This window comes from Panthera pardus, unplaced genomic scaffold (assembly GCF_024362965.1).
Source record: "Panthera pardus isolate Hobbes unplaced genomic scaffold, ASM2436296v1 HiC_scaffold_10, whole genome shotgun sequence".
Classification (NCBI taxonomy): Eukaryota; Metazoa; Chordata; class Mammalia; order Carnivora; family Felidae; genus Panthera; species Panthera pardus.
The window spans coordinates 39,347,722-39,369,501 of NW_026526655.1; the positions used below are offsets into that span (position 1 = coordinate 39,347,722).

At 37.5% G+C, this 21,780-nt stretch overlaps 1 protein-coding gene across 1 annotated transcript in view; it reads left to right on the forward strand.

Moving 5' to 3' along the window:
- DNAH7 (dynein axonemal heavy chain 7) overlaps positions 1–21,780 on the forward strand; it is a 263,621-nt gene that overhangs the window by 135,738 nt on the left and 106,103 nt on the right. Inside the window, exons 40-46 of the mRNA XM_053906776.1 lie at positions 927–1,053; positions 2,503–2,722; positions 7,409–8,281; positions 10,295–10,524; positions 14,934–15,264; positions 17,693–18,039; positions 19,672–19,852. Of these exons, the coding sequence (XP_053762751.1) occupies positions 927–1,053; positions 2,503–2,722; positions 7,409–8,281; positions 10,295–10,524; positions 14,934–15,264; positions 17,693–18,039; positions 19,672–19,852 (2,309 nt within the window). The remainder of the gene's footprint in view (positions 1–926; positions 1,054–2,502; positions 2,723–7,408; positions 8,282–10,294; positions 10,525–14,933; positions 15,265–17,692; positions 18,040–19,671; positions 19,853–21,780) is intronic.

The following is a 21,780-nucleotide window of genomic DNA, read 5'->3' on the forward strand; positions in this document are numbered from 1 at the left end:
ATTAAGTTTGTAAATACCATAGGCAAACAGTTGTTTTGATGTGTAGACTACCAGTTACATACTTTCACACATTTCTCATATTTTCAGAATGAGCACCAGATAATTCAGTGATAGAAGCAAATACAGATTTACCTGGTTTTAAACAAATATAAAACATGAACCTACATATATTTATGCAAAAATATGTGTTAGAGATATCACATACTTCTAAAATTACTTCGTTACTAAAGATTTCATGATAGAATGCCCTTAAAAAGCAAATGTAATTTGCTTATGTATTTAAACATAACATCAAGAATTTTTTCAGGTGATGTTACATTCTAAGTCTGTTGTTAAAGCTTAATATTTAAAAATGTAGTCATTATTTCATGAAAGTGAGATAATCCCCCAGTTTTTTAAAATGCAAGTCAATGAAGTGGTCCCATGAGCCACATAGACTAGTCCTCAGGAAATTCATTTTAGGATGTGGGGGAAGAATTAGGCTATGTGCCAAGATGGTGCTGAATTTCACCCATGTGGGAATGACGCTAAAGTTTGATCAGTCATGTTCCCCAATATTGTATACAATATTACTATTGTATAATGTTATATCTGAATATTACATTGTAATGAGAATGTTTATAGTTTACTGCTTTGGGCTCTATGAGTCACAGAGAAGGTGGCTGATAGCTTTCTGTCTGGTCTCATTTCTTTTGGTAAATAGACCTGACCTAAGAACTCAATAAGATAATTCAACTAGAAAAAAGACTTACTGAATTTGAGGGGAAAACTGTTTTCAGGTCATGGTTACCCACATAATTGCTCTTCATTTCTCTGTATGCTGTGAATTTGTCCTCTTTCAAGTAATTTTATGCCAAAAAATATCGGAGAAAAAATTCTAGTGTGTAGCAGTAATGTTGTTAAGAGTTACTGTTTTTAATATTTAGGTGGTGGTCGAAATCCAATAACTCCCCGATACATGCGACATTTTAATATTATAACAATCAATGAGTTTAGTGATAAATCCATGTTTGCGATCTTCTCTAGAATCTTAACCTGGCATTTAAAGATCTGGTAAGTAATTTAAAGTGTGTTTCTTTTTTCATTATGGGGTATAAAGTCTTTTGGAAACGTATCAATATAAGTAGTGCTTCTCCAACTTTTCCATGAAAGCATCCCTAGATAAAGATAACAGGTAACACTGCTCTCCTCTGCTGCTCACATCTCCAGGTATGGGAGCATAACACAAGGGGACAGAGTACATTTTTCTTTTTGTCTGAAGTCTTGGATTTTAGCCCCCAGATCCATACAAATTTTGCACTCTGCTGTTTAATATGCCCATGTTGGAATTGTCAATATTTTGAATTTTCACCGTGTAGTACAATTAATGCTGGAAAGATTTATGCCAGGTTTGTCCTGTGACTTTGATACCCTGTAGGGAATTCCCCCAGAAGGTTCATGTCCAAGTTTGAGTGTAGCTTGTACCCTGGAGAAATGTTGTTCTCTAGCTCTGGCCATTCAGTGCTTTTCAACATGATGAACGGAGGTTCAGGAGCCAAGTAGACCTGGGCAGTGCAAGTCTCAGTTCCCTGCTGTCCATTCTCAGGTAATTGTCATTCCTTGCCCTCTCCTGTGATGATGGAGGAGGACAGCTGGCTCTTCCTCGAGCCAGAAGTTAAGATAGTCCATTTTTCTAAATGGGTATTCATTTCCCATGTTCTTTCTACCCGAATTGTGCCCTTTGCCCCTGTTTTTTTTAATCCTGCCACTCTATTTCTTTCACTTTCTTTTTAACTTTCCTTTTTCTTTTTCTCTTTTTCTTATTTTTCCCATATTTTTATTTCCTCCCTTATTTTCTCTGAAAATAGTCATTTCACCAGTGTTCTTCAGAGATTTTATTTATTTATTTATTTATTTATTTATTTTAACATTTATTCATCTTTGAGAGACAGAGAGAGAGAGACAGAGCATAAGCAGGCAAGGGGCAGATAGAGGGAGACACAGAATCTGAAGCAGGCTCCAGGTTCTGAGCTATCAGCACAGAGCCTGATGTGGGGCTCGAACCCACGAACAGTGAGATCATGACCTGAGCTGAAGTCAGATGCTCAACCGACTGAGACACCCAGGTGCCCCAAGGGATCCATTTATATGCAACTGAGAATGATGAGGCGTGAAAGAAGTTAGGACACATTTGTCTAGTGGATACTGGATTTGAGTTACATAATCCGGGTTCCTTGGCTGGCTCTTCTGTTCACTTATGTAGGTAATTTTAAGTCTATTACACTGGTCCTGCTTTCCTGTGGAGTCTCTTTGAACATAAAATAATGAATGGAAAGTTATTGTAAAAGAAATTAAAATTCTACTATCATCATTATTATTATTGGAAAAAGAAATGGTAATCTTATAAATTAAATCAATTGGTTCAATCAGAAAAATATTGCACTAGACATGTTAAATATCATTTATGTATGTATGTATGTATCATATTTGCTAACACTTTCTTTTTTATCAAATTTTTTTAAGTTATAAATTTCCAGATGATTTTCTAGATTTGACCACACAAATTGTAAACGGTACCATGACTCTGTATAAAGAAGCCATGAAAAATCTGTTGCCTACACCAGCTAAGTCTCACTACTTGTTCAACCTCCGTGATTTCTCTCGCGTTATTCAGGGGGTTTGTTTATCAAGACCAGAAACCGCAGAAACCAAAGAAGTGATTAAGCGTCTCTGGGTTCATGAGGTAAATTTTCATGTTATTGACAATTGGCTAAAAAGAAACATTTAGCAATTTATATTGTTGAAATGCATTCAGCTATGTGGTATTATGAAGGCCAATCAATGATCAAGGTAATTTAAAAGAATAGTTAACACTAATATATTTCATGATATTTAAGATGCTTTATCTCGCAGTTTTAGAAATTTTTGTTGACTTTTAAGATACTTTGAAGTAGGTATCACTTTGCGTCAATCTTTTTTAAGTTACTTAATCCTTGTTAGTTTTATTTTAAATAATTTTTGAGGTGGAATACTTTTTAAGTAATTGATTTTATAAGAAGTGAACACATTTATTTACATTACTTGCAATATTTCCTTGCCAAAAAACTGCAGAGCAAACTAGTTTTGAGAGCACACAAACTATGTAAAAATATATTTAAGTTATCTCTGGGAAAAGAGGTATGTGGGTGAATATTTTCTTGTAAAAACTTGTGGAAAGAGGGAGAGAGAATACAAAAAACAAGACAGCAGAAATAATAATTCAATATTTTAAAAATAGGGGCGCTAGGTGGCTCAGCCAGTTAAGCGTCCAACTTCAGCTTAGGCCATGATCTCGTGATTCATGGATTCGAGCCCCGTGTCAAGCTCTGTGCTGACAGCTTAGAGCCTGGAGCCTGCTTTGCATTCTGTATCTTCTCTCTCTACCCCTCCCCTACTCATGCTCTTTCTCTCTGTCTCTCAAAAATAAATAATTGTTAAAAAAAAAAAATATTTTAAAAATAGACAAAGAATATAGGAAAGTTAAAGAAAAATGTTTTATTTTTAACATGTAAATAATATAGCTATTTTAATTTAATAATGTAGTTAAGAAATTAGAAAATGGAATGTGCTAGTATGTTAAAACCATGTGCTGTGGAGACATAAGTTTCTAAAGGGTGTTTACAAATTCCATTTCTGTTGGCTTTTTATTCTACAGTCTGAATTCCAAAATCCTCACACACTCAAATATATGTCCAAATGAAAGTCTATTCTGGGTGGCTCAGTAGGTTAAGGATCTGACTTCAGGTCAGGTCATGATCCATGGTTTGTGAGTTCGGGCACGGTTTGAGATCAGGGCCCGCGTCGGGCTCTGTACTGACAGCTCAGAGCCTGGACCCTGCTTCAGATTCTGTGTCTCCCTCTCTCTCTGCCCCTCCCCTACTTGCGCTGTCTCTCTCTATCTCTCTCTCTGAAAAATAAATGAACATTTAAAAGGGGGAAAAAAGTCCATTCTACTCAAATATTTTGGCCACAGCAAGGTCCCTAAAAGTAATTTTTTGGAAAAGTATGGTCTGTGATTCTTACTGTACTCTTCTGCAGGTCCCTTAATTGCCTGAGTGGGATCTGTATTTGGGGAGACACACGCAGGCTCTAAGTCTAGTAGGCCACAGGGTGATAGAAATAGCTGAAAGGTGGAGAGGGAGAGAGATGTGAGAGAAGGATGTCACTGACTTCATCAAAAGAGTTAATTTTGGGGGCGCCTGGGTGGCTCAGTCAGTTAAGCGGCCGACTTCGGCTCAGGTCATGATCTCGCGGTCCGTGAGTTCGAGCCCCACGTCAGGCTCTGTGCTGACAGCTCAGAGCCTGGAGCCTGTTTCAGATTCTGTGTCTCTCTCTCTCTGACCCTCCCCCGTTCATGCTCTGTCTCTCTCTGTCTCAAAAATAAATAAACATTAAAAAAAAAAAATTAAAAAAAAAAGAGTTAAGTTTGTCAGCAGCCAAATCTTGCTCTAGGAAGATCTGGCATCCTCCACTTGAGGAGCTTTGCCCTTGATATTCCTTCTGCCTAGAACACTCTTCCCCCCATTATCCACAAAGCCTGCCTACTTCCTTAAGGTCTCTGCTCAAATATCCTCTTTCCATAGAGGCTTGCCTTAGGCCATCTCCACCTGCCATAGCTCTTTTTCCTTTAACCTTTTGCTTCATAACACTGAACATCACTTGACATTGCCTGTATTTTGGCTTATTTAATGTCTCTACTGGAAAAGAAGCTTGCTGAAAGCAGCGTCTTTACTTACTCTGTACTTATCCCAGTGCCTGACACATGGCAAGGACACAGCAAATATTGTGTGAGTGCATAAGGGGAGGAAGAAAGGCAGTCTTATTATACATGACATGTTTCATCACTTGGGATTATACGTACCATTGCCTTCTTTGATTCGTGGGAGCAGTTCATATGTGCTCTTATATACTTATAGTATGTGCCATTACTCTTTATACTTTTCCAAATCTTATGCTGCCTTTGATGTTAGATTATTGAGTTTTGACGCTGGCTGTTGAGCTCTTAGGCCATTTAATGAGATCCTTAATATAATAACTTGCAATTTTTTATTAAAAAACGTTTTTTTATTACCTTTATTTATTTTTGAGAGAGTGAGACAGAGCGCTAACGGGGAAGGGGCAGAGAGAGGAGACACAGAATCCGAAGCAGGCTCCAGGCTCTGAGCAAGCATTCAGCACAGAGCCCGATGTGGGGCTCGAACCCACGAACCATGAGATCATGACCTGAGCTGAAGTCAGATGCTTAATTGACTGAGCCACCCAGGTGCCCCAATAACTTGCAATTTTTAATGGCTACTTCATATAACATAATGAGTTTAAGTCCTCAGTTCAAAACCTTATAATAGTACTTTATTAAGAGGGATTAAAAATAAAAGTCTGGTGGCCCATAAGATGTTATATGTGTACCTCTTTCCTGGCTCCCCTCAGGCTGCCTCCTTCTCTCACATTCATTCAGCCTTCACCATCAGCACAGGCCTCCTGGCTATTCTCTCTTCCTGGAATGCTCTTACCCCAGATATTGATCCTGTGGGTTAGCTTTATACTGCCTTTGATCAAATGTCTCCCTCTCGATGAGGTCCACATTGACCACCCTCGTGAATATCACAGGCTCATACCCCATCAACGGTTCCAGTCTTTCTTGACTTGCTCTATTTTTCTTATTTTCATAGCATTTATCAGCATCTAATATGCCATATAATTTATTTGTTTTGTTTATTGTCCATCTCTCTCAGATAGTGGGCAAGCTCCATGAGGGCAGAGTTGCTTTTTATTTTTTTATTTTTTGTCACTGATTTATCCCCAGTGCTGAGAACAGGGCTAGGCACATTGTTCTCCACACTTCAAAAAATATGAAGTGATTGAACTCAGCACTCTATTTGGGCTTTGTTTCTATTCACTCAAAAAAGATTTCCTGAGGGTCTAATATATGTCAGATACTACGCTAAGTGTCCTTTTCCTTTCCAGACCCTTTCACCAAACTAGAGGACCTAATATAATTTTACTAAATAGTTTTCAAGGTATGAAACTGGCTTACTAGTTTACATTCCCTTTGGTTTCTCCATGGCTTTCAAATGTTAGCATGCATAACATCTGATTTGCTTGTTAAATATAAATAGTCTGCACAAGGGATCCAAAGAAAAAATAAATTGGATGTCATCAAAGTTAAACATGTTTCATGTTTTCAGTGAAAAGATAGCCTGTAGAATGGGGAAAAGTAGCTGCAAGTCATAGATCTGATCAGTGTCTAATATCCAAAAAACATAAAGAATTATTACAACTCAACAGTAGAAGACAAATAACCCAATTTAAAAGTGGGAAAAACATTTGAATCGACATGTCTCCAAAGATGATATGGCCAATAAGCACGTGAAAAGTGTTATTTGTTCAACTAAAGATGTTCAACATCTTTAGTCATCAGCGAAATGCAAATCACCACCCCAGTGAAGTTTACCTCACACCCACTAAGATGGCTGCAATAAAAAAAAACAGGCAAGGATAGTGGTGGAATCATAGCCCTCATGTACTGCTTATGGAAATGAAAAATGGTACACCTACTTTGAAAAACAGCTTGGTAGTTCCTTAAAATGTTAAACATAGAGATACCAGCAATTCTGCTCCTAGCCATGTACCCAAGAGAATAGAAAACACGTGTCCACACAAAAACCTATACCCAAATATTATTAGAATTATTCATAATAGCCCCAAACTGGAAACAACTCAGATATACATCAGATGATGAATAAACAAAATGTGACATATAGATAGATAGATCATATATATATATATATATATATATATATATATATATATATATATATATATATATATAGTGGAATTTTATTCAGCCCTGAAAAGAAATACTGATGCATGCTACAACATGAATGAACCTAGAAAGCATCATGCTAAGTGAAAGAAGCCAGACACAAAAAGGTGACATATTATATGATCCCATTTATATGAAATGTGCAGAGTAAGAAAATTTGTAGTGACAGAAAGTAGATTAATGGTTGTAATGTAATGCAGTGCAGGTATTACTATTTCCATTCTATACATAAAGAAGCTGATGCAGACAGGTTTAGTAATTGCCCCCAAATGCCAGAAGTTTTGCTGACAAATATATGCATTGCTTATATGATACGTATATCAGTCTGCTAGGGCTACCATAACAGAACACCACAGTTCGTCTGAACCTGGCCTTTGGTTTGTAAAAAAAAAAAAAAAAAAAGTTTGTAATAAGAAATACAAATTTTTAATAAATATGGGCCTATTTAGATTAAAAAAAAATAAATTTCCTGAGAGTACTTTTTATACTACTTGAGATTAATATGTAAATAAAACTACAAAAATAGAAGAATCCATTCCTAATGCTGCTTCTTGATTATCATTACAGGTCCTTAGAGTGTACTATGATCGCCTTCTGGATAATGCAGATAGAAGTTGGCTTATCAACTACATTCAAGAAATTTTGGTAAAATACATGGATGAAGATTTTCATGAGCTTTTCCAAGCTTTAGACTTTGATAATGATGGAGTCGTAGGAGAAGACGACTTGCGGAGCTTAGTGTTTTGTGATTTCCACGATCCTAGGAGGGAGGACACCAACTATAGAGAAGTTGCAGATGTGGACCATCTTCGGATGATAGTAGAAGTTCACCTAGAAGAATACAACAATATGAGCAAAAAAACCATGAACCTCGTCTTATTCCGATTTGCCATAGAACACATCAGCAGGATTTCCAGGATCCTGAAGCAGCCGCGCAGCCATGCTCTTCTGGTTGGTGTTGGAGGGAGCGGAAGGCAATCTGTCACCAGATTAGCTGCCCACATGGCTGATTATACAGTTTTTCAGGTTGAAATCTCCAAGGGCTATGGTACTTCTGAGTGGCACGAAGATCTAAAGGTGATCTTGAGGAAATGCGCCGAAGGTGAGATGCATGGTGTCTTCCTGTTTACAGACACTCAGATTAAAAGGGAGTCATTTCTAGAAGATGTCAACAATCTGCTGAATGCTGGGGAGGTTCCAAATCTCTTTGCATTAGATGAGAAGCAGGAGATCTGTGATAAGATGCGTCAGTTAGATCGCCAACGGGATAAAACCAAACAAACAGATGGAAGCCCCATAGCTCTTTTCAATATGTTTCTTGATCGCTGCCGCAACCAACTGCACGTGGTCCTCGCCATGAGTCCCATTGGAGATGCATTTCGGATTCGCCTTAGGAAGTTCCCTGCTCTTGTTAACTGCTGTACCATTGACTGGTTTCAGGTATTGCCATGTAAATTTTAGATAGACTTCTAAAAATGTGTCGTCATCATCATCTTGATTTACTTTATAGACTCCCCCCTCCAAAAAAAAATGTAGTTTAGCAGAATCATCTAAACTACAAGAATTTTCTAGTTCAAAAAATCTTCATGATAGAAAAAAAAAACATTTTATTCTTAATAAATACCATCATTAACCTCAATATACTATAGAAGGTTTTATGATAAATTTGGGTGTCAGTCAGGGTCCTGACAGGGATCAGCACACTGGAAGGCTCCACTGAGGAAAGATGAATGAAGGCACCACTCACAGAGGTGTAAGTGGGTGTAAATGAACTGAGAGGAGATGGTGGAACAGTGAGGAAGGGGTGGAACATAGTAGGGAGTTGTTATTATAATTTGGGTATAAAGGGGCATTGGGAGGAGAACGTGTCGCTGGAGCTTGGAGCTGTGGAAGTAGGACTACCTGACAGGAGCAGGAACCCAAAACCTACCTAAGCTTCTGCTGGAAAGGAAGGGAGGACATAAATGTGCCTGCCTTCACCCTCCAATCTTTTTCTGTTAGTCAAATCCAGCAGGAAGTCAAAAGGAAGAAATCCAGAGTGATACTTTTGGTAGTAAACTTCAGAATGAGGAAGCACAGAGCAGATGAGACCAGAGTGTGTGGTGGGAAGTTTGTGGGCTGTGGCAGAGGTCCCATGAGGGAGAGCCAACCTCTAAGCATTTTTGACCTTGGGGAATTGACATAACCCCTCTGCTCTTCCATTTCCTGCTACGATCGTTTCATGAAAAACATATTTATGGAACTCTTCCTCAATAGCAGGTACGATCCTAAATGCTGGAAGCAAAAAAAAAAAAAAAAATGAAATAGATGGGGCTTCTGCACTCCTCGAGCTTACTTTCTAGAGACAGACAAATTAACAAAAAATCATTCTGTTCTCAGGCTAGCATATGGGGATTAAAAGGCTTTCTGAGTAGGTGATCTTTACAAGGAAACAAGGCAGACAAAAAGTGTCAGTACTGAGAGGACCTCGGCATCTAGTGAAGGCAAGGGGCTGTGGAAGGAATGAGTGTGTGAGGGAACATGGGGTAGCAGGTGCAGAAGAACTGAGGGAAAAGCAGCAGAAGTGAGGTCAGAAAGGTGGGAAGAACCGTGTGACAGGCAGAGATTTGTAAGTTGGTTTTGGATTTGAAATATGCTGGGAAGTCTTTGAAGGATTATAAATTGGAGAGATGAGATGATTTACATTTTGAAAAAATCACCTTGCCAGGTGTAGAGAGCACACAAGCAGGGAGACCAGTTAGAACACTGTTGGAATATTTCAAGCAGATGAAAGCAGAGTTGAATTGGGGTGGTTGTTGTACACGTAGGAAGAAGAGAAAGGATTTGGAAGCTACTGTAGGGTCAGTGCCCAGAGAACTTGTTTATGGGATGGATGGAAGGTTGAGGAACAGGAGAGTTACCAAGGATGATTCCTGCATTTTGGGTGGAGCATGGGGTGGATGGTGGTGATGTTCACTAAGTTGGGGAAGACAGCAACCATTTTGGGGTAGATAGTTTGGGACATGTTTTGGACTTGGAGATACAGGAGGAATCAAGGAGATAGTTGTTCATATGATTCTGGAGTTTAGGGGAAAGGATAATAACATTTACTAGGGAGAATTAATTGGGAGAATTAAACGAGATAATACCAGTAGGATGCACACAGAAATGGACATTCCATAAGTTTAGTTCTTTCCTCTTCCTTGCTCCTACAATACTCATGAACAATTTTTTTAACCTTTGAGCAAGCCATGAAGAGTTAATATTACTTGCACTAGCTACTGGCTCCCTGTCCTAAGCATTGAAGTCCTTGTGTGGGGGGAAGAAGAAGTTCCTCATGGAAGTGTCCCTCCTGCCCCATTCTTCATGTGTCCCCTTCCATTTCAAAAACCCATAAATTACTAAGGACTGCAGTAGTAACAGACTTCCACTAGTCATTTTGATCAAGTGCTAAAGCATTTATCTTATATTTAGTCATGGCCTGAAGATGCTCTCCAGGCAGTTGCCTCACGCTTCTTGGAAGAAATTGAAATGTCAGAAGAAATACGAGAAGGCTGTATCAACATGTGTAAAAGCTTCCACACTTCTACTATAGATTTATCAACATCCTTCTTTGTTGAACTTCAAAGATACAATTATGTGACTCCTACTTCTTATCTTGAACTAATCTCCACTTTCAAACTGTTGTTGGAAAAGAAAAGAAGGTAAAAATGAAATTTCATATATCTAAGTAAGCAATGGTGATTTAAAAATATTTGTACAAAAATGACATGGTTATGATGTTAAAGAGATTTGTTTTGCATATGCATATACATATATATGAACTGAGTTTTGTTAAATCTTTAAATGATGTATTCCACAAACATTTGTAGGATTGGGAGAAGGTCTGATGCATTGTCTTGAACATCCTAAGTGCATAATCATAGTTGTTGAAAGAATAAAGGTGGGCCTCTCAGAGCTGGGCTAGGACTCCAGGATCCTTTGACAATGATATTGAGTAAACACCAATAGAGAGAATTTTTTTTTTGATAAGTAATTAGATAAAACTGCAGAGTAGCTGAAACCCAGAGACAGCTACTCTGTCTACCTAGCCAACTTTCCTTCTTTAAACTTTCGTTTGAAAACATTGATAGAAATATCAATCAGCTTAACATACTACAGAATGTATCAGTGTGAGTTCTTAATGTCGTTGGGGGTGACTTATAGTGCAAAAGTATTATTCAGAAGCTTCTTTGGTTCCATAAAACACTAAATATATTATAAAATGTAAAAACATTATTTTAAGCTAGAAAGCTAGAAGTTTAGAAGTTTTAGTGATCTGCCCTCTAAGGGAGCTTTTAGCTAATGTTTGGTCATATTCAAAAAGTTATTTAAATAAATTTTTTTACATTGCATTTATAATCTTTAATATTTTTATTTCCCTTTGAGGTCTGATTTAACCAATCAAACTTTCCTAGGTCCTTAAATAACTTATAAAATCTAGTCAGTTAAACTAATACATAGGGTGAGCCTTACGTTCTTTTAATTGTTTGAATATTATCTATAAACTTTGAGATATTTTTATCTTAAAACAGAAGTCTATCTTAAATATAGAGAACAAACAGAGGGTTACTGGAGGGATTGTGGAAGGGGAATGGGCTAAATGGGTAAGGGGTACCCTTACTCCCAAAATCATTGTTGTACTATATGCTAACTTGGATGTAAATTAAAAAAACAACAACAACAAAAAAAAAACAGAGTCTATTTCTTGCTCAATTGCACAATTTATACTGGACTATAAGGTTAATCTGTTAGTCTAACAGACCAAATTCTTCTAAATATTAAAAATATATACTTAAAACACCAATGTGCACAGATTTCATGCCACAAAAATATTAACACAAAGATTAATGTTTGCATATTAACTGTTAATTTTAAATCTTCCTGTGCTAACCGACTATGTGAAGCATTTGAAGCACCTTTTCTCGTACTGTCCAGGATGCTACCTAGATCCTGGTAGGACCCTCCTCATCCATATTGACAGTGACTATTGTAATACCTTCTCCAGCTGGGGTGTCCGGGCTTTCCTGTGCACCATGATCCATACCCCTGTGTTTGAATCCTACTATTAGTACTTTCTGTATCTACCTAGTGAAATCTGCAACCCCTACCCAGGGCTGCTACATGAATTGGCTGAATTTTATAATTGCTTTGGCTGTCAAAATAATTATCTTTTCATGTAGATCTTATGATCTTTAACTTAAAGGAATCTTGCCTTTTTTTTTTTTTTCTTCCATATTTTCCCATCCAGGAGGATTGACACCTTTTAGAGAGTCTGATTAAATTTTGGTCACTTAGGGGCGCCTGGGTGGCTCAGTCGGTTGAGTGTCCAACTTCGGCTCAGGTCATGATCTCACAGTTCGTGGGTTCGAGCCCCGCATCAGGCTCTGTGCTGACGGCTCAGAGCCTGGAGCTTGCTTCAGTTATGTGTCTCCCTCTCTCTCTGCCCCTCCCCCACTCACACTTTGTCTCACTCTGTTTCTCAAAAATAAATAAATGTAAAAAAAAAATTAAAAAATAAATTTTGGTCACTTATATCTCTATTTGATTGTACACTCACAAGTTTTAAGGCCATCCTAACTGAAAGAAATATTATGAAAATGAGATAGAAAGTTATAGGAGGATTGAAAGCAATAATTTTCTAGGAATTTTTTCAATATTCTTCTTTGCATTTCAAATCTTCCTCTCTTATAAAAAAAAATTCTCCTTTACCTCAACCAGTATCCCCATCCTGTGGTTACTCTTCCCTTAATGGCTAATGCCTTCAGATGTCTTTAGAGCCAGGCACTATGGTAACCTAGAAGCAAGCAGGTCAACTGCCAGGATACCAAGAGTTTAGCTAGCAAATCATCACATGGGATGAGCCACAATGTGAAAACTCTTCATGCTGGCAGGAGTGAGACCTTTCCTGTTTTGTTCAACTAAAACCAGACTCACAGATAATACGGTATCATGTATCCACTCCCCTCAGTTCCCATTATGTCAAGTATTTTGCTGATTCAGAGGGAATCAACAACGTATGACAAAACATGGTATACCCTCACCATTTCTTTTTTTTTCTTCCAAGCTTTTATTTAAATTCAGGTTAGTTAACATGTGGTGTAGTATTGGTTTCAGGAGTAGGATTTAGTGATTCATATAACACCCAGTGCTTATCCCAACAAGTGTCCTCCTTAATGCCCATCACCCATTTAGCCTATTCTCTGCCCACCTCTCCTGCAGCAACGCTCAGTTCTATAGTTAAGAGTGTCTTATGATTTGCCTCCCTCTCTGTTTTTATGTTATTTTATTTTTCCTTCCCTTCCGCCATGCTCCTCTGTTTTGTTTCTTAAATTCCACATATGAGTGAAATCATATGGCATTTGTTTTTCTCTGACTGACATATTTAATTTAGCATAATACACTCTAGTTCCATTCATATCATTGCAAATGGCAAGATTTCATTCTTTTTATGGCTGTGTAATATTCCATTGTAGATGCATACCATATCTTCTTTATCCATTCATCAGTTGACGGACGTTTGGGATCTTTCCATAATTTGGCCATTGTTGATAATGTTGCTGTAAACATTTGGGTGCATGTGCCCCATATTTTTGTATCCTTTGGGTAAATATTCAGGAGTGTAATTGCTGGGTGGTAGGGTAGTTGTATTTTTAACTTTTTGAGTAACCTCCATACTGTTTTCCAGAGTGGCTGCACCAGATTGCATTCCCAGCAACAGTGCAAGAGGGTTCGCCTTTCTCTGTATCCTCGCCAACATCTGTTGTTTCTTGAGTTGTTAAATTTAGCCATTCTGATAGGTGTGAGCTAGTATCTCATTGTGGTTTTAATTTGTGTTTCCCTGATAGTGAGTGATGTTCAGCATTGTTTCATGTGTCTATTAGCCATTTGACATACCCTCACTTCTAAATTTTTTTTTTAACCCCTCTGTGGCTGTCTTTTTAATGTTCCCCTGGTTAACCTATTCCAGCTTGGATCAGATAAGCCCTCAGCTGAAGGGCGTGCTTCTGCCTTTAGACAGTTATTAGGTCGGTTTGTTATCTACTCCAACCTCCTTTTTGAAGATGATTTAAAAAATGTGTCGCCTTTTACTTTGAAACATTGTGGTATATCAAATACTTAAAATGAAACAAATTAGGAGCACCTGATTGGCTCAGTTGGTTAAGCATTTGACTATGGATTTTGGCTCAGGTCCTGATCTCACAGTTGGCGAGTTCGAGCCCTGCACTGGGCTCCGTGCTGACAGTGCAGTGCCTGCTTGGAATCCTCTGTCTGTCTGTCTGTCTCTCTCTCTCCCTCCCTTTCTCTCTGCCCCTCCCCTACTTGTGCACACTCATGCTTTCTCTAAATAGATAGATGATAGATAGATAGATATAAAGAAACAAATTATAAAGAAGAGTTTCTCTACATTTAATGGATAATTATCCAGAGACATATATGAATGCAGATAAAAAATTTAAAGCACATTAAAATACTACTATATTCCTAATCAATTATTATTACCTTGTAGTCATTTTGTACCAAAAAAGTGTTGAGTTGTATTATCTATCCTATTTGTCACTTTTGTCTTAATAAAAAATTATTTCAAGATATTGAACACTTCTTAAAATCATTGGCCACCTTTGCAAGCATTCAAAGTCATATATTTCGGTCCCTGAAGTCTGTTTGAAAGATATGATTGTAAAAAGGTTTTAAGGAACATTAGTGTTGTAGTAATAAACTTCCCAAAGTGACTAAACTTAGAGGGCATGCCATTCATTTTGATAAAGAGCACTCCTTGCCTTATGCCTAGTATCTAATAAATCACAGAATAACTTTTGAATTTCTGTTACATGCCTGGATATTGGGCTAGGTAGTGGAAATAGAAAAACAAGCATGGCTTATTTTTGGCTCTTAATCGTGCACAATGCAGTGTTCTAAAGTTCATATTTTTTGACAAATGGTGATGTGAAAATCTTTCATACCGCTTCCTTAGTTATGTCTGGAAAAATTCTGCAAAGCTCAAGAATTTTTTTTTCTTCCTTAAAGGATACAGAACTTGATGCCTAACCTTGTTTTATCTGTTTGCTCCCAGTGAAGTAATGACAATGAAGAAGAGGTATGAAGTGGGTTTGGACAAACTGGATTCCGCTGCATCCCAAGTAGCCACCATGCAATCTGAGTTAGAAGCTCTACATCCACAATTAAAAGTTGCCAGCAAAGAGGTGGATGAAATGATGGCAGTCATCGAGAGGGAGTCGGCGGAAGTCGCCAAAACTGAAAAAATAGTGAAAGCTGATGAGACCATAGCAAACGAACAAGCTATGGCCGCCAAAGCCATCAAAGACGAGTGTGATGCGGACCTGGCGGGGGCCTTGCCGATATTAGAGTCGGCGCTGTCTGCCCTTGATACTCTCACGGCACAGGTGAGAACACGGTGACACTCTTGAAGACACGCATCATCACAGCCTGAGAGTGTTTACCGTTGTGGCCTACCATCTGGTCTGTCTGTCCCAATTAGTCTCCACATTTAATGCAATCGAAATCATTTTCAGATTGGTGAAAGAATTCCCTAATTGACCTGGCAAAAAAGCAACGCGTGCGCCCATGAATTTGGGAAAAGTAGGGGCTCCCGGGTCGCTTAGTCGGTTAAGCCTCCGACTTCAGCTCAGATCACGATCTTGCAGTTCGTGGGTTGGAGCCCTGCGTGGGGCACTGTGCTGACAGCTCAGAGCCTGAGCCTGCTTTGGATTCTGTGTCTCCCTCTCTCTGTGCCCTTCCCCCACTCATGTTGTCTCTCTCTTCCTCTCTCTCTGTCTCTCCCTCTCTCTCTCTAATATAAACATTAAAAAAACTTTTAATTAAAAAGAATTTTGGAAGAGAAGAAAGCTGCCAAGTTTTATAACCTACCTTGAAAGCTCTGTTCTTTTAAGAACTTTGCACAATAACTTCGCAGCACAATAGTGGACAGAAGCACAAGACTTTATGTATTTTGATTCTGAGGTGCACCTTTTTCATAGTTAGACGCTTTTGTAATTGATATCTGCCTTACAATAGATGTGATAACATAATGTGTTAATGTTTGTTAGTGTTTTGGGTTTTTTATTTTTGTGATACTTAATAATATGCCTTACAATGTTATACTTTATAATAGCATGTCTTAAACTTGATGAAATGTATTAAAAATTTAGATGTGAAAGGGTTTCAGTTAAGAAAGATGAAGGTGATTTTTAAAAATAGTGTTGAGAATCATGACGAAACTTTTGGGTGGAGGTAGGAGAGACCATTAGATCCTTTCTTCACACCGCACTTCAAAATAGATTTCAGAATGATTGAAATGTAAATATAAATAGCTATATTACTATAAAATAGTAGAAAATGCAGGTCATGTTTATATCTTGGAGTGGATTAGGTCCTTGGATTTCTTTGATATGAGAGAAATCAGAAAAAAAAAACTAAGCAAAATTATTTGTAATATATATGCTCTGGATACTTTTCTGTTTTTTCATAACTAATAAAATTCTTTAAGTTATAAATTTTAGTCCCTAAAAACAACACATTTTTTTTGTTGTTATAAACATCACAGAAGTGTAGAAACACGGGGGGAAAATATTTAAACTACATGGCAAACAAAAGATTAATATGCCTCTATGTGAAAAGCTCTTAAAAATCAATAAGAAAAGGGGCGCCTGGGTGGCGCAGTCGGTTGAGCGTCCGACTTCAGCCAGGTCACGATCTCACGGTCCGTGAGTTCGAGCCCCGCGTCGGGCTCTGGGCTGATGGCTCAGAGCCTGGAGCCTGTTTCCGATTCTGTGTCTCCCTCTTTCTCTGTCCCTCCCCCGTTCATGCTCTGTCTCTCTCTGTCCCAAAAATAAATTAAAAAATTAAAAAAAAAAAAAAAAAAACAATAAGAAAAAAATAGCCGTAAGATAAGATAGTAAACGATATAAAGAAGTAATTCACAAAAGAGGAAATGCAAATAGTCAATAAACATATGAAGATCTATCCTACTTCATTTATATTTTGAGAAATACAGATTAAAATATTTCTTTTGCCTGTCGGAATGCCTGGCATTGTTGCTAAGGGTATATGTAGTAAAACAGGCATCCTTATATACTTTATGGAGAGTAGTTTGTCAATATGTGTCCAAAGCTTTAAAAATAAAAGACATAAAGTTCTTAATTCAGCATGGAAATTATAATAGTAAAAAATAGAGGAAGAAACATAGGGCATGAGACTTATGGTTCATATCTATACATCAGGAGGTCATGCAGCCATTAAAATGAAGTGTTTCATAGCGTGAAAGGATATCTGCTATATATTGTTATTGAAATATAAAAAGTTTTAAAACAGCATTATGTATACTATAATTCCATTGGTCAAAATGTAGCATATACACTAATTTGTAGCCTATATATACACATAAGAACATATGGAAGAAATGTAAATAAAAATATTTCCAGTAGTTAACTAGCTATTATGGGATTATAGGAGACTTTTGTTTGTATATTTTCTCTGTATTTTCTAATGTTTATGTCTATTGCTTTTATAGTTTTTAAGAAGCTATAAAACTCTTCTTTTGCAACGGTCAGATCTCTCTTAAGCATTTTTGAAGTAGACTTTATGTCATAAGTAATCTCACATTAAGGTATCTTTCCACTTTTCTTTTTCATTTTTAACTTTGGGACAAACTTCTCAATGCTTTTTGGCACAATTCTATCACTGCCACCATTTCTACACAATGAACAGAATGAGTTTCTGTATCTTATGGTTTAGTTTGAAAATAGGAGCCGATTATAAGTCATGCATAAACAAACAATTCTTTCCTCATACTTAGCATGTTGTTATTTCAAGGACATTACAGTGGTAAAATCCATGAAGAGTCCTCCTGCTGGTGTCAAGCTTGTTATGGAAGCTATATGCATCTTGAAAGGCATCAAAGCTGACAAAATCCCTGACCCAACAGGTTCAGGAAAAAAAATAGAGGATTTCTGGGGTCCAGCTAAGAGACTTCTTGGTGACATCCGATTTCTACAGTCACTTCATGAATATGACAAGGACAACATTCCAGCAGCTTATATGAATATCATAAGAAAACATTATATTCCAAACCCAGATTTTGTTCCAGAAAAGATTAGAAATGCTTCCACGGCAGCTGAAGGTCTGTGCAAATGGGTCATAGCAATGGATTCATATGATAAGTAAGTACTGACTGAAAAAAAACCCACAGGGGCTCCTGGGTGGCTCAGTCGGTTGAGCGTCCGACTTCAGCTCAGGTCATGATCTCACAGTCTGTGAGTTCGAACCCCGCATCGGGCTCTGTGCTGATGGCTCAGAGCCTGGAGCCTGCTTCCGATTCTGTGTCTCCCTCTCTCTCTGCCCCTTCCCTGCTCATGCTCTGTCTCTCTCTGTCTCAAAATTAAGTAAAAACATTAAGAAAAAAACATTAAAAAAACCCCCACAAAACCCTGCTATGTTTTATTTTCCCATTTGGTCATTTAGAGAATATAAAACTTAAAAGCTATATAGGTGAGAGGCTCCTTGGAAAATCACATCTAATACCTGCTGTATGTGTACATATCTACTGGAGGCGAGACTGTACCAATTATATGGTATAATAGAGTGTGCTGAAACTTTTTTGGACTCAGGAACCCTTTATACTCTTAAAAATTCTTGAAGACACCAAACCCTTTTGCTTATCTACCATATTAGAAGTTGAAATGGAGAAATTTGAACAACTATTAATTCATAAAAACATTACATGTTACGTAAGTAACTTATTTTTTTAATCCACATTTTTCACACAAAAAATTATGAAAACAGTAGTGGTGTTTTATAGTTTTGTAAATCTCTTTGATATGTGTCCAATAGAAGACAGCTGGACACGCCAATCTGTTTCTTCAATCTGTTGCAATATATTGTTTCAATTGAAGTATATGAAGAAAATACAGCCTAAACACAGATGTTTTAGTTGGACACTAGAGGATCTCATGGACTCCCTGAAGGGGATGAAGCATGCCTTGGACCACATTTTGGAAACCACTAGCATAATATATATTCTTTGTGAGACAAGGAGCCTTTTTTTGATGATTGTGTGAGAATATATATATATATATATCTTTTACAAAACAGAAATTACTGGTTTATTCTTCAAAGAGCAACAGTTACAGGAAGTCTTTCAAACTCCTACACTGTTTGAATAATTGTGCATATATATTACACACTGCGTATATTTTGGATCATGATATGTTAATGATGAAGTTTAATTTAATATTTTGACATTTATTTAGAAAGCTACCACCACTGACTCCCTTTTCCCAATAGACGATAATTTAGATCCATTCTTTTTCTTATATTTTCCCTGCTGTTACAACCTACATATTTATAAGACGGCTGGTTTTAGTTAAAGGTGTATTCTGAAAATGTTTAAAAAGCAAAATGACATAGATAAAACACCTCACCCTCTCCTACAAATTAAGCCCTAACGAATCAGAATGTTTTCTGCAAGCACTGTCATATTTTGCACGAATACACGGTTCTCCTTTTGTAAAATCACCAATATTCATACTGTCAATAATCTAATATTTTACCGTGAGTAAAAAAATTACTTATTTGAAAATGTTATGCATATTTGGTATCCGTTTTAATCATCATTTTCTTAAGTGCTGGGGTCAGGTTTGATTCTTAGATGAAATCTAGACTGTAGGAATCAGTGTCAGTTTTGCCTAAAGATATGTTCTGAGGTTTGGTAAGGATAGAAAAGCAAATTCAGTGATAGGAAGTGCACTACAGTATAAAATGTATATCTGATTTTCTAATTTTCCTTTTTGCAGAGTGGCAAAAATAGTAGCTCCCAAAAAGATAAAACTGGCTGCAGCTGAAGGGGAGCTTAAAATTGCGATGGATGGTCTTAGAAAGAAGCAGGCAGCCCTACAGGAAGTTCAGGACAAGCTGGCCAAGCTTCAGGATACACTGGAACTAAACAAACAAAAGAAGGCAGATTTGGAAAACCAGGTATGTGATAATATAGACAAATATGGGAAAATCTTCATTACTTTAATAAGCGTGATGTTTCTTGTAGCAAATAACAGCAACAATCCTGTTTTCTTCCGGGTTGGGGAAGTTGCCATTGGCAAATTATGGCCCACAGGCCAAATCCACCATTACCTGTTTCTGCATGACCCGTAAGCTAATAACGGTTTTGAAATTTTAAAATAATTCTCCATGTTATAGATCAGGAAACGGAGAACCAAAAAATTAAGTGACTTAGGCTGTGTAAGAGTTAATGGCACAGCTGAGATTAGAACTCAATACCAAGAACCATACTATGTTCACTGAAAATGATTCTAAGACTAAAAAGATTGCTCTGCCTTGGTGATAATGTTTGTAACAAACAACTGCTCAAATCTGATTACGTTCCAGGAAAAAGAAGTCAAGGTATTTTATAACAGTCAATGTTTATTGAGTGCTTACTAAGTGCAAGTCACTACTGTTTTGGGAGCAGTATGTACTATCTCATTTATTCTCAAAACAGCCTTCTGAAGGAGGTAGTCTTTTTGTATCATTTTGAAGAAACTAAAGCACAGAAAGTTAAACAATTTGCCTGTGGTCAACCCAGCTTCCAGGCATTAAGGCTAAAATCTGAACGAAGACAGTCTGACTCTAATAGCTCTGGTCTTTACCACAGTAGCAGACTGTTTCTTCCTATAGGATATAACCACAAATTCCATATTTGTACAAATACATGACATTGTGCTAATCTTTAGAAATATTACTTATGAGAGGGCATGATTTCCAAGTGGTCAGATTTAGTTTAAATAATAAAATACGTGGGTATATAGTTTACTATAAACATTGTCAATTCTGCTATATGTTTGAAACTTTTATCTTTCATGATAAAATGTTAGAAATCATGGTCATGTAAAGTGAGACATGATTCAGTTGATTATAAACATTATTGGAAAAAGAATGAAGAAGGAAACTAGGAAGACAGAAGATATTAAAAGAAGAAAAATTAAAAGAGAAAGGATTTAAATTTAGGAAGTACCAAAATTTTTACCAATTACATACCATTTGCTTTTTTAAACTTATCTTTAGATAAACTAATTTAGTAGTTTATATCTTTTGGTCTAAAAGCATTTATTTAATATCAATATTTTTTAAACTTTTTATTTATTTTAATTTTTTTAATTTTTTTAATTTTTTTAACGTTTATTTATTTATTTTTGAGACAGAGAGAGACAGAGCATGAACGGGGGAGGGGCAGAGAGAGAGGGAGACACAGAATCAGAAGCAGGCTCCAGGCTCTGAGCCATCAGCCCAGAGCCCGACGCGGGGCTCGAACTCAGGGACCGCAAGATCGTGACCTGAGCTGAAGTCGGACGCTTAACCGACTGAGCCACCCAGGTGCCCCTAACTTTTTTCTTTTTTACATTTATTCATTTTCGAGAGACAGAGAGACAGAGCACAAGCGGGGGAGGGGCAGATAGAGAGGGAGACCCAGAATCTGAAGCAGGCTCCAGGCTCCGAGCTGTCAGCACAGAGCCAGATGCGGGGCTCGAACCCACAAACCGCGAAATCATGACCTGAGCCAAAGTCGGATGCCCAACTGACTGAGCCACCCAGGTGCCCCTTTAATATCAATATTAATAGCATTAGGAGGGATGTCTGGGTGGCTCAGTGTCCCACTTCAGCTCAGGTCATGATCTCATGGTTCAAGAGTTCGAACCCCACATCAGACTCACTGATGTCAGCACAGAGCCCACTTCAGATCCACTGTCCCCCTCTTTCTCTGTCCCTTCCCCCTCCCTCCCTCTCTCTCTATCTCTCTGTCAAATAAATATTTAAAACAAAATTTTTTAATGCATTAGGAAAAAGTATAAGCGAAATTCTTACTCCACAATAATCTACAAGCCTCTGCTTTCATCAGCTGTTTACTACTT